This window comes from Lates calcarifer, linkage group LG12, assembly GCF_001640805.2.
Source record: "Lates calcarifer isolate ASB-BC8 linkage group LG12, TLL_Latcal_v3, whole genome shotgun sequence".
NCBI classification, from domain to species: Eukaryota; Metazoa; Chordata; class Actinopteri; family Centropomidae; genus Lates; species Lates calcarifer.
In genome coordinates this window covers 3,238,918-3,254,130 of record NC_066844.1, presented here as the reverse complement: position 1 = coordinate 3,254,130, position 15,213 = coordinate 3,238,918, and the positions used below count along the sequence as shown (strand labels likewise).

Sequence of the window (15,213 nt, the reverse complement as noted above, 5' to 3'; positions counted from 1 at the left end):
AAGGGTATTTTTGTTTTTGTTTTGTTTTTTTAGCAAAGAGAAAGAAGAATGATGGACCTTACAACATGTGTAAACAATTGAAATTTGTCAATACTTGGCTCAGATACATTGATATTGTTTCCCAGCTCCAGTTTCCATCATTACAAACCTTCTCAATACAGAAGTACTGTCATGGGAATAAGGTCATGCTCCTCTGGTTTTTCTTGGCATCAGAGACTGGGGTAAGAAATGAAAAATTTCAGGGTCAAAACATAAATATATTTCACAAAAAAAACTTGTTTCGTCAACCACAAATGTTTGTATGTTCTGAAATGCTTACAATGATGTTCAAAACACTACAAATAGAAATTTAGAAATACTGTTCAGGCTACAAAAGTATCTGAAAGTATACCCTGACATATGATGTATACACATATCTATGCAGCGACACATAAGTATGTGTATAATTTATGTGATCTGTTCATTCTGACAGTCTGGCGACCCATTGGAAGAAAATGGGTGGTGCAAAATGATTCTTAGTGCTTCACCAGATGATCAGAGAAAGTAGAAACTGAACAGCAAAACATGTATCCATAACATGGATGTCTGCTGTCTTTACAGAACAGTTAGGATTGTTTATGCGAGCGATAAGCCAGTGGAGCACTTCTGTCTCACAATCTCATTGACAGGTGCACACAATTGTATTTTTCTTGCACATAAACAAACAGTATAATTCTTCTTCTGGGACATTTTTGTTTGTTTGTTTTGATTGATTTTCCAGGTTCATTTCCAAGACTGGAAATCTGCAGTCAACAAACGCAGGAACCTTTTACTGAAAATACAATGAAAAATCTATTTGTTACTTATTGGTGGATTTTGCTGAAGGTTTACCTTTACAAATAATGCATGCATACATAAATAAAAAAGAATCTGATATGTTATTATATTTTATATTGATGTATTGATTATTGCCCCTTTTAACTCAAAACCTCATATGTTTTGTTAATGATTTTATTTTATATACAAATTCACATATGACAAACTCTCGACAGAAACAGAAGGACAATTTAATTTTTTCTGTTATTTACATGCTGTGGGATTTCTACTGTAACTTTCCCATCCAAACAAACAAAACAAAGCAAACAAACAAAAAATACAAAGCAAAAAACATTACAAAACAACTGATGAAGGATGCCTTATGGGAGTAGTTAGAGCCAAACACTGCAAACAAAAAACACACAGCACAAACAAAACTGAAAATTGAAATCACACAAAAAGGTCAAATTCTGCTGCACACTCACACAGTTGGGGGCAATCATCACCCCAATGTCTGTCCATGTCGTTTAGTGGCCCTGCATTAAGTATAATTACGGTAAAAACAGAGGATAACAGCACACAGAAGGGCCCAGAGGAAGGCCAAGAAATATTTCTCCCATCTGCTGTCAGGCTGTGGTTCAGACCGCTGAGATGAACAGAGGGATTCTTATTTCTGGACCAGTCTGATGGGGATGTGGTCAACCTGAGGACTGAGACTCTGAAGAGCAGGTTACAATAAATATTCATATTTTGACATTAGCTCTGTGTGTATATTATGACCTCTGAACTTGCTTTTGCTGGTAATATTACTGTTGTAGACACAAAAAAACTGCATAGTTTCTTTCCGAACCACTTCACCCTGACCTCAGTATGAAATATCATGAGGTTAAGGACATTTTTTTGTCTTTTAGTATAAAGCTTTATTCACAGAAAACTTCAAGGACAGTATAAAATGATATACTGAAAGCATACATCGGAGCATGATAAATGCATTGTTTTACCAGCAAAATATCTTCCATATGGCCATTAAATGTCCTAATAAAATGGTCTCATGAAATAAATTTTAGCTCTGTGAAACTTATGACTCTGTTCCTCTGAAATCATGTGGAGCCTGGGACAAAAAGAAAGATGACCAAGTAGGAAAAAAGTGTGTGTGTGTGTGTGTGTGTGTGTGTGTGTGTGTGTGTGTGTGTGTGTGTGTGTGTGTGTGTGTGTGTGTGTGTGTGTGTGTGTGTGCAGCCCTTATCTGAAATTTCACCAGATGACTCAGAGGACTGGTGTTGCTCAGGTGGTGCCGGAGGTCTTTCCTTTCTGGGATAGCTTGAGGCTTGACCCATGTGTTTTGGAAAACTGTGAACCTATCCTTTAAATTTCTTATATGACAACATAAGCACAGAGCATTTACTTTCATATTTATTTCTAACAAACACAGACATTGGACACTAGTACTGTTTAAAGTATATAGGTATGAGTTTGCTTTGCTAAAGGAGATATAGGAGAGGAAACGACAAACCTTTCCTCACTATTCGTCCGGCTGTTTCCGTAGCCTGACTGTGATGCATCTAGATCAGTGTACACTTTCTTCATTCTTGTAATATGCGCGCTTTTTGTCTTTCTGTCGGTGTGCTTTGGTCCAGAGTTGAGGAACGCAGAGGAGTGTAAAAGCGAGGAGGCGTGGCAGGAAGGGGAGGAGTCGAGCTCGGAGCTGGAGGACGAGGAGGAGCAGAGACAGAACAGTGAAGCTGAGGAGGAGGAAGAGGAGGAGGAGGAAGAAGATGAGGAAGAGGAGGGAGAGCACACACAGGACGATGCCCACGACCACATGGTGTGTATTACACCTGTATGTCAGAGTGAGAAGGAAACAGTGTATGGTCTGGTGAGGCTGAAATTGCGACTTGTGAAAACATTTGACGTCCTCACAGTGAAAAACTGATCTTTGGAGCAGCAGTTAACAGTGTGAGGTTTAATGTTCCTTATGTTCCCCTTTACTTTCCCCTTAACTAGCTTAATATTAAGATACAACTAATTGTATTTTCCACACTATTTGATAACATCATACATTTTGAGCCTCTTTGAGCCTTGATCATTCTAAACTCTCTGTTTTCAGCTCGTGAGATTGTAAAGATTTGTTGCTGTCTCCTTTTTTAATATCCTGGTAAATTGGCTTTTGGTCTGTTGGGTAAACAAGCTGAATTGTGAGAGGCAATTTTCACTACTTTCTGCTTAACGATAAAGACAATAAGTGTTAGTTGCAGCCCTGTTGCAGTTATTGTTAATATCAGTTATGGATCTAGGCAGTGAATTTAAGTCAGTTTTGTACCTACTAACAAATCTGCTGCCAGACAAAGCATTTGACTCCCAAGATGAGCCTGTTTATTTTTTTATATTGTTATTTTAAAAAATCTTAAGCTTTCATTATTCTTTATTAAAGCAATATTTTATGATGAGGTTATGTACTAGTTATAACCTGAAACAAAGTAGCACATTGTAATAAAAACACAACGAGCACAGATGAGTCATCAATGCCAGAAAGAAAAACATTTTCCCAATATTTGTGTTGATGCCAAAGCAGGATTGACTGTGAAATTATTTCATGAGCTGCAGCATACAGTGGTTCACAAACTAGTTATTGATCAATCAGAGAATCAAATAAAGTCTTTGAGCTGTTTTCTGTGAACACCTGGATGGATCCAATGGTTCAAGGTCTATGATTACCAGCCCAGTGAGCCCAGTCCAACATCCACACTGTCTCACACACAACAGTTGGTGCAACTCGCTGTATACACAAACCCCATCTGCCATATAGCATCAAAGTACATACAGCATTACATCTTCCTCAGCAAACTTTTACACCATATTAAGATTTAACTCAACAGACAGATAGTCAGGAAGATTATATCCAGTCCCCCAGTTTTACAACATTATCAAAATGCATCAGATAATATTTCTAATCATTTTTCATCTTGGTCCTTCTTATGTAGTATTTGTGTGTGTGTCAGTTTAAATATTATGTTGCCATAACCTGTCAAGAGACATGACCCCAAACGTGATTTGATAATGTCTGATCCTGAGTCTGACCCTGAGAAAGAGGAAGGTGATCTCGAGTGCAGTAGCCAACAATAACACTGGGAGTCAGTCAGTACAAACCTGAAGCATTTTAAAGTGTAACATATGTTGCTCTTTAAAATGTTGTGGGTTATTGAGCATAGGCAGTGGCCATCATGACTATTGATAGCAGCACAAAATCCCTTTTAACATTTCTCATTAATGCTAATTTTAATTATTTTGTGTCGCTGCTTTCCTTCTTCTCCTCATATCAGACTTTGATTAGAATTCTGTTGCACACTGTATGTGCTGTTTTTGCATATTTTGACTCATCTTACATTTAGATCAATTACTGAACATGTAATTCTCTCAGGTGTTCTCATGATTTGACCCTTTTGTTATTGTTTTTTGGAGCCTGAGGCTGTAGTGTAAAGGCACAGCTTATGTGTATTGTTTGTTCAATATCTGACTGAAATGTAGCTGCTGCTTTAATAAATTCTGTACTGACAGTACAACATTTTTTAAAAATGACTAGAGATCAGAATACTTTAAAAATCATCACAGGGATTTCCACATGGGATGAATCCCTGATGTTATGGAGATACCTATGGAGCCTAAATCCCACAGCAGCTGCACTGGGAGTAAACCAAATACTGTCCTTTATCTTCTGATTTATGTAATCTTACCTACTAAAGATAACAACAGACAGTGTGTAGTTCAGAACAGGTCAAAAAGTCAACTGGTAACTTTCTATGTGATGTTTTTTTTGCGATGCTTTACGTAACATAATGCTTTTTAAATTTAGTGCTTAAATGCTCATGCGGTCTACCCACCACACAGCTGACACAAAAACTTCCAAGGTTTCTGTTTTGTTCATTATTCCAGCCTTCTTCTGTTGTCCTTGATAAAATTTTACATAATGATAATCTGAGGCCAAATTCAGTGAATACTTGGACATTTACAGCACATATTTGTGTGTGCTCTGACTCTGGTCTGTTCTTCTGGTTTTTTGTTCAGGAAAACAGTCGCCTATCATCAGAGATGGATTCCATTCACCCGTGAGAGGTGAGTGTGGAATCAGCTTGCAAGGACAAATGTTGCACATAATTTGCTTTCAAATCACAAATGCACTGAAAACTACAAGACTGGTCTCTCTCTTTCTCTCTGACCTTTACGTTCAAAGACAAAGTGAGTTCTCCCTGGCTCCTCTTTGTCTTGACACTCACAGCATTTTGCTTAAGACACACTGCAGTTGTGTTCCTTGTTGTGTTGTGTGTCGCATTTCAGTTAACTTTTCCTGCATCTCAGCTGGCAAAATAAAGGCAGCAGAGAAAAATGGATTTTACTGTAAAAATTTAACATCTCATACAGAACGTTCTGTAGGTCTGAAGCACCAGGATCCATTTTAAGTCTGCTTGTAAAAGCTTTCATCTCTTGGTAGATTTGTATTGCATTGTGTTCACATTTCTTGTCAACCAGACGTAATGAGGACCTGTACAGGATAAAGCAGTGATGCTCAGTCCAGATTTATTTATCAGCCAGGTTTGAAATTATCTGGGGAAGCTTGATTGTGTTCTGAATGTATGCTCTTATTACCAGATTTTCTGTCCTGAACACTGAATTGCTGTTTCTCCTTAACTTATTTTCCATCTGTCATCACATTGATAAGTTGTTTTTCATTGTATTCGTTATTTCAATTTGTTGGGTTTTTTTCAGGTAAATAAAAAATTATGAAACAAATTTGTTTTCTGCGCTGACAATGATCAAATGAAAGTCAGTTAGCCTGAGAGGCTTTACTGATTAAAAAAATCTTAAATTAAATCTTGGTCCAAGTATGTAAAAAGAGTCAGAATCAGTCATAAATAGGTGGAAAATTTGAACAATGTGGAGCTGTTTTCTTAAAGACAAAAGGAAATTTGCAATTTGTGCAGGCTCAGGGCAAAAAAGTTATGAAAATAACACACATTCACACACACACAACTATGAAGACATACACACACTCATATGCAGCTGGAAATACACACAGTCCCTTGCATGCCTCGGTAAATATACAGTCATTGGCTGGAAAAACATCCATGGCTTAGGAACACAAAGTCAAAGGTCTGGTTTTGATTGAACTCAGATCCTTGTGATGTTACAACAGAAATACTCAGTTTGTGCACCCACACCGCACGAGTTTCTCTTCATGATCATATTAAGTCATACAGAAATATCATCAGTTGTAGGTGATGCAGAGCAACGAAATGATAGTCTGTTAGATTTCAATTCACACTTAAAATTTTGAGTATAATTAATGTTTCTTCTTAACTGTTGTAATTATTACTACTGAGTTTGGGAAATGCAGGTTTATGTGCTCTCACCTGCAGGACTAAAACTTGACTGAAGGGACAGATAAAGATTGTCATTTTGTAATGTTTTAAACACTACAGACCTCCACCTCTGTTGGACAGAGATGTCAGCAGAAGAAATCTCAGTCATCAGTTGTTTCATTTTCAGTTCACTTTTTGTTTTCCTTTCAGGAGCTGGTAGAGGTGTGAGGAAACAGCCGCTGATAAATATGAAGTGTACCAACTAATTAGTCAGTCACACCAGTTGGGCTGATGAAGTCGTGGACCGACGTTGGTCGTAAGATTGAACATTAACACATCAACACCAAAAGTTCTCAACATGTTAACGGCTTCAGTTCCATAAAAGACCAGACTTATAGACCAGTGTTCAAGGAAGGTTTATATCTGCTAATGACAAATCAATCAGTGCAGCTGAATTTTTTCTGTATCCTTCCCCAGATTCAAAATGAATACAAAATCCGAAAACCATTTAAATTCCTAACACATCACACATGAAGAAATGTGTACTGTGATCGCCATGACATCAGATGTACTGTTGTTATTTGGGGCGTTGTTCTTTGTCTTTCAAACATCTTAGAAATTCTTACATCTGGATTTAGTCCTGACAAAGCATCTGATTCCCTGAAGTTGGCAGGAAACTCATTGACTAAACAAATCGTGACACATCTTTATATAATGTCTGAAACTCAAGCACATGCATATTTTTGTAATTGATCCAGCCAGCCTGTGCCTGATAATCTACACAGATATCAGAAAAGGGGGACTTCAGTGTTTATGAACCAAGACGCTATCTCCATGTCTGATGGTCTCAGGTAAACAAGGAGGCAAATTGCTTTGGCAAGAACTGAGGACAGGGGTGGAAACAACAATTCTTCCAGAAACATGGATTTGAGTTTTGCTCGTGAACTTCATCACGCCACTCAAAATGAGAACAAATGAGCTGTTTTCAGATTGTTCCCTGTAGTGAAATCCTCCTTTCCTTCTCTGTGGTTGAGGCCATTCTGTCTAATCACCGAGTAGTTCTGCTGCTTTTATTGAACAGGACTTCATAACTTTCATTAGCTTATAGCATTTCAAGACTAAAATGTGACTACCTTATTAAGATTTTTCATGTGTGACACAAATTTAAGTTTGTTGCCAGGTATTTTTAAAAGAAATTGTTTAATTAAATCCTTTTCTGGCAGTTTTATTGATGTTTCAAGTTAATTTCTCTAATGAACGTGTTTCAAGTAATGTTCTTGTCTCAAGAACACAATATATATTAAGTATGTTAAAGCAGAAGACTAGCTTTCAAGTCACTGATCATATTTACATTACTGTGGCCCAATTAACCAGTTACTGTGCCACACGGCAAATTGCTCTGGGCCACAATAGGCAATTCAAATAAACTCACATTATCCTTCAAAAGGTAGAATGTCTCATTATTTACTGTGGTCATTGAGTTCTGTGTATATTCTATAGTATTATATAGTGATCACACTCAGTGATGGGCAGTATATAAAAACAGAAAAGTAAACCATCTTTGGTCTAAAAGTTTTTTGTTGTTTTTTTTTTTATGGAACTGAAGCCGTTCACTTGTTTAGAGCTTTTGCTGCTGATGTGTGACAATTAACAGGCCACACCAAAAGCTTGAAATTACAAGCTTGTATTATCATCAACCCAGCTGATGCAACTGACCAGTCAGGTGGCACACCTCATATTTATTTGCAGCTATTTCTTTTGACCCCAACTTGCTCCTGAGAGGAATTTTAAATTATTTTTTGTGTAACTCTTCTCCTGTTTGTTTTAAACATTAGGTGAATCTGAAACGCAGGAATGTCCTGTCAGCCTGCATCTGCTTCTCTTTGACAAACCTGATGTACACACTCCCTCAGTCTTCTCTCTCCTTTGTGGCTCATCTACGGTGAAAAATGGACTTGACGTCCAAATCCTCTCAGAGCAGTCTGTCTGTCTGCTTTTGATTCAAGGTCTTTCCAGGAAAAGGGGCCCGCAGCAGTTTGTGAAATGAGCGCACACTCCCTCACAGAGATTATGTGTTTGGAACAAATATAATGTAAAAGATACATTTCTTTGCCATGAGAAAAATTTGAGATCAAGAACTGGATACATACAGTTTCAAGATGATAAGGTTTAAGAAAATAAAATGGCTTTTGTGACAGTCAGGTTTATGTGTTGCTTTATTCCATTTAGAAAAAAACGTTAACAGCAGGGTTGCCACTATGTTAATGTAAAATTAACATTATCTTGCTGTTGTTGAACTTTAGAGTTTGCTACTGTTTTTATAAAAAAGCAAAAAGCTATTATTTTTTACTTTTACGGTGAAACACTAATGAAAAGATTTGCAATTTATTACTGTTTATTTGTACTTTTCCACAAGCGGTACTATTTATTTGTGGATGTTTATTGTGAATTGGAGTACATATATATACAACATGCTACTGTACAAACTACTAATTAACTAACTTCTAGCAAAGAGGACTACAGAGATATTTTTTCTAAACCATGGGATTTACTCCTTACTGCCTTAACTGTAGGTTATAGTATGCTTTATAATCTTTTTAGGAGTTACATATTATCACCTGTACATCCATGCAGTGTATAAATTCAATGATGATTCCCTACAGAACACAGCGCAGAGAAAATTATTGTATATTTCTCTTTGATTAATATCAGAAAAATGTCTTTAATATCCTCCAGAAATGGTGGTACAATACTCCTTGTTTGTGATTGGACAGAACGCGTCAATAGTGCATCTGACGTCAGCGAAATGCAGGTGAGACCAGGAAGTGATTCTTCGTTTTTCTTCACGTGCAAGACGCGAACACAGCGCCTCAGAATACCAGTGGTTTGCGTCGTATATCGTTGCCCATATCGATGAAACCGAGAAACCACAGGAAGATTTTGTTGAGTTTTACCAAATCGTGTTGGTTTTAAGGGGGAAAAGCGAGAAATTGACAGAAGAACGCCGTTAAAATGGCCTGCAGGCCTACACCTGCGGTTGGGAGTAGCGAAGACGGATAGTACTCGTGTGCAGTGACCAATTCCACAAAGACAAAGGTAACGTAACTTATGTGGCTGTGTTTATGTCGCTAACTGTTTGCCTAGGGTACAGGTTATTGTTTTTCTTTGCCATATTGGAGTTTATACCCCCTGTGACTGAACAACTGAAGCAGTTGCTAACGCTAGCTGACGCTAAGGACGCCATGTTTTCTTAAGGTGCAGCTGTGAAGTTAGCTTTAGGTTGGATTTTCCACTGACATTCAGTGGTGTCCCCTAACTCAGTGTTTCGACTTACAGGGTCACAAACTGTTTGAAAAAAACTGAAACGCACTAAAATACAAAATAAAGAGGTGTCTCTTAGCTGTCTTGTGTAGTAATACAATTCAGCATTGGGTTGAAGTCTTTGGATCAGGGGGCATGTTTGCTATTGGAAAACAAAATGCAGATTTTCCATAAAGATATAAATTAGAAGACGCACTGAAATAATAATAATAAAAAAAACTAAAACAAAGGTGTTGTCTTAGCTGTCCAATGTAGCAATACAATTCGGCATTAGTCTACAGTAACTGGGTCGCAAGACAAGAGTTTTCCGCCAGACATTAAAACTTGACTTCATTACTTAAGTCAACATCACTTAAGTAGAGAAACAAGCTGCGTAAACAGCCCCTCCCGACATCCCGTGACCGCCCAAGAGCATCACGGAGAAACACTGATTATTATTTTTACCTGGAGTTTAAATTATTGAGTCCGTTTGTTTTGTCGAGGAGAGACATCTGTTAATTCGGCTCCTGATTAAAACTTCCTGAACAGTGAAAGCTGAATGAATCCATAACCTGTTTTTAAAAAACGCAATGATCTGTATGAGTTGTTGAGCAATGAAAACAATGTCCTGTACGATTTAGCCAAGACATCTTACATATGCTGACGCCAGTTGTCACTTGTTTCCACGGCAACAGTAAATACTTATGTAGGATCAAGATAGAAAGTAAATACGGAAAATATGTACTGTATTTAGCACAGAATGCATGCTTTTAGTAGCTAGTTAACCTATTGTAATTAGTTGAATTTTGTTATACTTACCATTGAATTTATTGTAATCTTTACATTCATTTTTTTCTTATGAAAATGTACTTGTTATAATTAGAATTGTAGCTTAGACACTAAGCTTTAATACCTTTTGATATATCAGAGTTAATAATTCCTAACATGTTATTATGTAGGCTGATTTTAAGTTTATTTTAATTCTTATGATATTATGATTTTAAACATAATTATTTAAAATGATTCTATTATTGTGCTTTGTTTCAAGACAGATGAGTTGGCAGTTACACACAGTATCAGTAAAGCTACTGAAGACCAGCCAAATTACATTTCTTTCAAGTGTTCAGATTAAAACCATCCTTGCCTTCTTAAAATCTGTTCACCCTGAGTCCTGTGTGATTCATGGGTGCAACACAACCTTATTGCCACAAGTGTTTAATTATGGTTTGTTGTTCTCTTCAGGCTTGAACAATGCTGTGTCGGCAGATTGGGCTCCTACAGTTAACCTTGGTTATCAGAAATGTAAGCCCGTGATGGAAGCTTAGTGTCTATGAGAGGAGAGGCTGAAGTCCAGAGATGACCAACAAAGACACACAGAGGTGCAGAGGCCCTGTTGGATCTCCATGAGTCAGCCGAGAGCCCAGAAGATGTCACTGAGATTTTACATGATGGACAAGGATGCAGTAAGTTCTCAGCTGTTCACTAAAAGGACCAGTATAGCAATATAAAAATAATCTATTACAAGTAAAAGGTCTGCATTGAAAATCCTACTTCAGTAAAGTATTAGCAGCAAAATGTAGTTTAAGTACTAAAGTAGAAACACTGGTTTGGTCCCTCTGACTGATATATAATTGTATATGCCATTATTAGATGCCTAATACTGAAACATCAGTGTGCCAGCAGCATGTTACTGTTGTAGCTGCTGGAGGTGGAGTAGTTTTATAAACAGGGACACATGATGAATCTGAGGGGTCATCAGATGATTAGTGGGAAGTGAAAGAGGAAAAAACAAATTCATTCACAAATTCGATTCACTAATCTGTTTTTAGTTTGTTGACTTTTTTCCTAATATTTGTTTTTGCCAGAGATATTGATCATTTGAACATATATTGCAATGAAACTGCATGAGATGTTTAAGAGAGAAAATTAGTTTTGTTTTTTCCATCAGGTTTAGGCTTATAAGGCAAGGGTTAAGTTAAACAATAATGAACAATAATAATGTTGTTTACAATACTGACCCACTCCAGAATTTCTAAATTCAGCACTAAATATTAAGTTACAATTTCATTTTTTGGTTGTTGTTTCTGTGCACTGATTACAGTTCTGGATGCAAACGTGAGGCTCAAGCCAGAGGAGAATATGAAAAGCTGAAGGGTCTGGAGGACGGGGCCTTCTCCTGTGTGGAAAGCGGTTGGCCATGGGCAGCCTCGCCTAATGGGACTGTGATGGAACAGGGATTTTAAGATAAAGGTATATTACACTTAATTATAAATTTGATGAAAACATGTTTAACATATAAGTTCATAATTCCACTCTGGGCTTCACAATAAATTAAATAATAATCCCAATTAAATGAACATAGAGCAGATGGACAAAATGATAATCAAATGTTTTAAGCAGCAGGTGAAGAGCTAGTCTGTTGTTTGGGAGTATTTCAGATTTAGGATGAGTGATGTTAAGCAAAAACAGATCATATGCAAAGACTGCATTGCAACAAAGTAACACAACCAACCCATTCAACCACCTGAAAAAACAAAAACACAAGTATGATCAATGCATTAAGAGTAATATTGCTAACATTACTTGACTGAATCTCCATCCTTGACCAGCTGTCAACTCATCCATAACAGTGACATTTTACCAGCAGGTCACTGTATGCACCCAGCTTCCAGAGACAAACTGAAATAATCAATGCAAGAGCGTTTCATTTGACCAGAGGTGTATGTCCAATAAATACTAATTGAAAGCAGTGCATAAATTATCAGGAGTGTAACACAACATTGAAGTGAAAGCGTTGATAATGATTATCATTTTCAACATTATTGTGCAGCCCTAATTTCACCTTAAAATAGACACAGAAATTGCAAAGACATTGGCATGCATACCTGTCACTTGATTTGTTATGTATGTTTTCTTTTTTAACTGACATGTTTCAACTGTCAGCTGACAGGAAGCTTCAGCAGCATGTCTAATGAAGACTGCAGGCTCAGCAGTTGAAACATGTTGGGTAAAAAAAATCCTGTCTTCATATGAGAATAGAATAAAAAGTCAGACAAAATTATCCTCTTCAGTCTGTTGTTTACACATTGTTTTCACTGTGAATTTTAGTGCCCACACTGCAAAGCAAGATGAGGTTAATCTGTGCCTGTGTACTGGAGACAAGTGATTCTGCCTCTTCAAAGATGGAGATGTTACATCGGACAGGAGCCATGCTGAATACTTCCATGTCCAGGTACAGCTTCACATTGTTGCAACTTTGTGGTGTAGAATGATAATGACATTTTTATTGAAAGACTTTTGCCTGATTTGCCTGGTATTTTGGGATGATGTAATTGCCAAAGTTGAGAATTTAATTCAGAAACCGTAACTTCCAGTAGTGTTGGGACAGCAAGTTTCAAAGTAATACGTCGAAAGGACACTAGGTCACTTCAGCTCCAACACTAGATTGAATTGAAAAAGACACAACTAACATGAGTGTATCAAGATATTTATTGAGAAGATGAAATAATAGAACAGCAATATACAATTATTGGTGGTTTATTATTTACAAGAACCAAAATAGTGTACAACTATAAGTCTAAACGTATCAGACCTGGGGCTAAATTCAAAGTTACTGTGAAGTCTGGCAGCGCTTTATTCTTCTTATTCTGTGTTTGTGCTGATTTGTAATTGGAAGGAATCTTAAAACCCAGAAAAACATAGCAGTTTAACACCTCCGGTTCCCTCATCCCAAAGTCAATGGGTTTTTTGTCAGATGAAAATGAAAAAATAAGGTCTGTTGTTAACACAAGCTCATGACATTTTCATGTTTTATTCTATGATTGTGTGATGATGTTGATGTATGATGATACACTGGTTTTGTGGATTCCCTCATTTGGCAGTTTGAACTAAGCTGTATGTTAATGTTTGTTGTTTTCTGATTTTTATCCACAGGAAGCAAATCACAGAGGGAAGAGACAGACATGAAGATTTCCAGAAGGTCAGTGTTAGTTTATTCTCTTTGGTCTGCCTCTGTCATTATCTCAGCTGCAGTTTGACACTTTAAAACCTCTTGTCTGGAACGGACTTCACTAAGTTAAAGTTAACTTAATCAGTTTTAAGTACTAATAATTAGTATTATTCCACAATGCAGCTGCAAAAAATTAAATATAGCTCTATAATAGAAAATTTCTATTACAATGATAGCAGTATTTAATCTAGCAGCTGCAAGTAGACAATGTTGGCATTTTGCCTAGTAAAATGATTTTGTTCCAGACAACATTTAAGAAACCACAGCAAAGATAATGACAGATGTTTGTTTCATTCTCCTACAAAGAAAGTAATTAAGTTATGAACACATTTGCTACAGACTAATATAAGCATTTAACTGCTGATGATACAATTATTGCATGAATAATTGTCTACTGTAATAAATTATATCACAAGCAGTTAAATGTTCTTAAAGATGCTTAAAAGTGTTTGCTCAGTCTGTATATCCATATCCTGCAGCTTCATAACTGCTGTTTTCTTTCATACACCTCAGATCCAAAACTGCAGCTGCTGCCTCCTCCTCCTCCTGCTCCTGTTCCTGAGACACACAATTCAAAAGCTAGGTTAAAAAGTTATCTTTATAGTAGTCCTTAAAAGATAGCCTTTTTAAAACCAACTCAAACACAATCATAAGCTATCTATATAGCTATCTTGTATGCAATTTTTTTAATTTTTAAAGCAGTCCTTATCTTTAAGCCATTTAAAACAATTAATTGACTAATGCTAATTGTATTTAGTTACTTTGACATATTTCTGATGCCATACAAACCAATCTTTGTGGCTATGTTTCATGCTATTTTAAAGCACTCCATACAACTATCTTCCTGGGTATCTTGAAGGCATTTAAAAGCTAATTTACAAGCAATTAATTGACTAATGCTAACTAATGTATACTAATGTATTTAGATTTTAATAAATAATATCATGTATCAGTTTTCAGGACTATTTGTTCACTGAGCTGTTTTAGATTGCAGTTAATAAAAATAGTTTCCTACCTCCGCCTTCTGTGAATCCAGTTGTTTCTCTGAAGTCACCTAAAAAACGACAAAATATCTATTTTAAACCAAGTCTGTTGTCATTCCAATACAATATTTTACTGAAACAGTTCTTAATGTATGCTGAAATTTGAACTGTTGTTACATGAACTCTGTAAATAAACTTAATGAATTATGTCTGTTTTGTGATCTCTGGTCTTAAATTATTACTTTATGTACAAGGATTCTGTAATCATCTGTAAATTAGTACACTAGTCCTTATCCTCATTAACAATTTACACCAGAACATACATAAATCTCCGAACTACAAGATTTTTCAAGTGTCATGTCCTTGAAAACTAACAACATATTTGGAAAAATTGACTAAGAAGATTAATAAACTTTCCATCTGTCTTAATTGTCTATTAATTCATCACTGAAGGACATACTATAACATTTTTGACGCCATACTATACTATGACATTTTACACATTTTTGACGACATACTATACTATGACATTTTGACAGATTTTTGATGCCATACATACTATACTATGACATTTTACACTAGATTTTGATGACATACTACTATGACATTTTTGACAATTTTGACCATACTATACTATGACATTTTTACCACATTTTTGACGACATACTATACTATGACATTTTTGACAGATTTTTGATGCCATACTATACTATGACATTTTTACCAAGACATTTTTGACGACATACTATACTATGACATTTTGAGACATTTT

General features: G+C 36.3%; 1 protein-coding gene and 1 long non-coding RNA gene across 6 annotated transcripts in view; one reads left to right on the top strand and one right to left on the bottom strand.

The window, feature by feature from the left end:
• The window catches only part of raly (RALY heterogeneous nuclear ribonucleoprotein), a 122,545-nt gene that overhangs the window by 87,849 nt on the left and 19,483 nt on the right, over positions 1-15,213 (top strand). For 3 of the 4 annotated variants that reach the window (XM_018678254.2, XM_018678251.2, XM_018678252.2), the window contains exons 7-9: positions 2,433-2,620; positions 4,858-4,905; positions 7,985-8,350. In XM_018678254.2, the coding sequence (XP_018533770.1) occupies positions 2,433-2,620; positions 4,858-4,902 (233 nt within the window). In that variant the 3' untranslated portion in view covers positions 4,903-4,905; positions 7,985-8,350. Of the gene's footprint in view, positions 1-2,432; positions 2,621-4,857; positions 4,906-7,984; positions 8,351-15,213 lie in introns of those variants that run through there. The other variant, XM_018678253.2, reaches the window with a different exon arrangement.
• LOC108884395 (uncharacterized) overlaps positions 12,941-15,213 on the bottom strand; it is a 30,926-nt gene continuing 28,653 nt past the window's right edge. For both annotated transcript variants that reach the window (XR_007814317.1, XR_007814316.1), the window contains 2 exons: positions 14,474-14,512; positions 12,941-14,016 (listed from right to left, as the gene is read on the bottom strand). This is a non-coding gene — a long non-coding RNA (uncharacterized LOC108884395). The remainder of the gene's footprint in view (positions 14,017-14,473; positions 14,513-15,213) is intronic.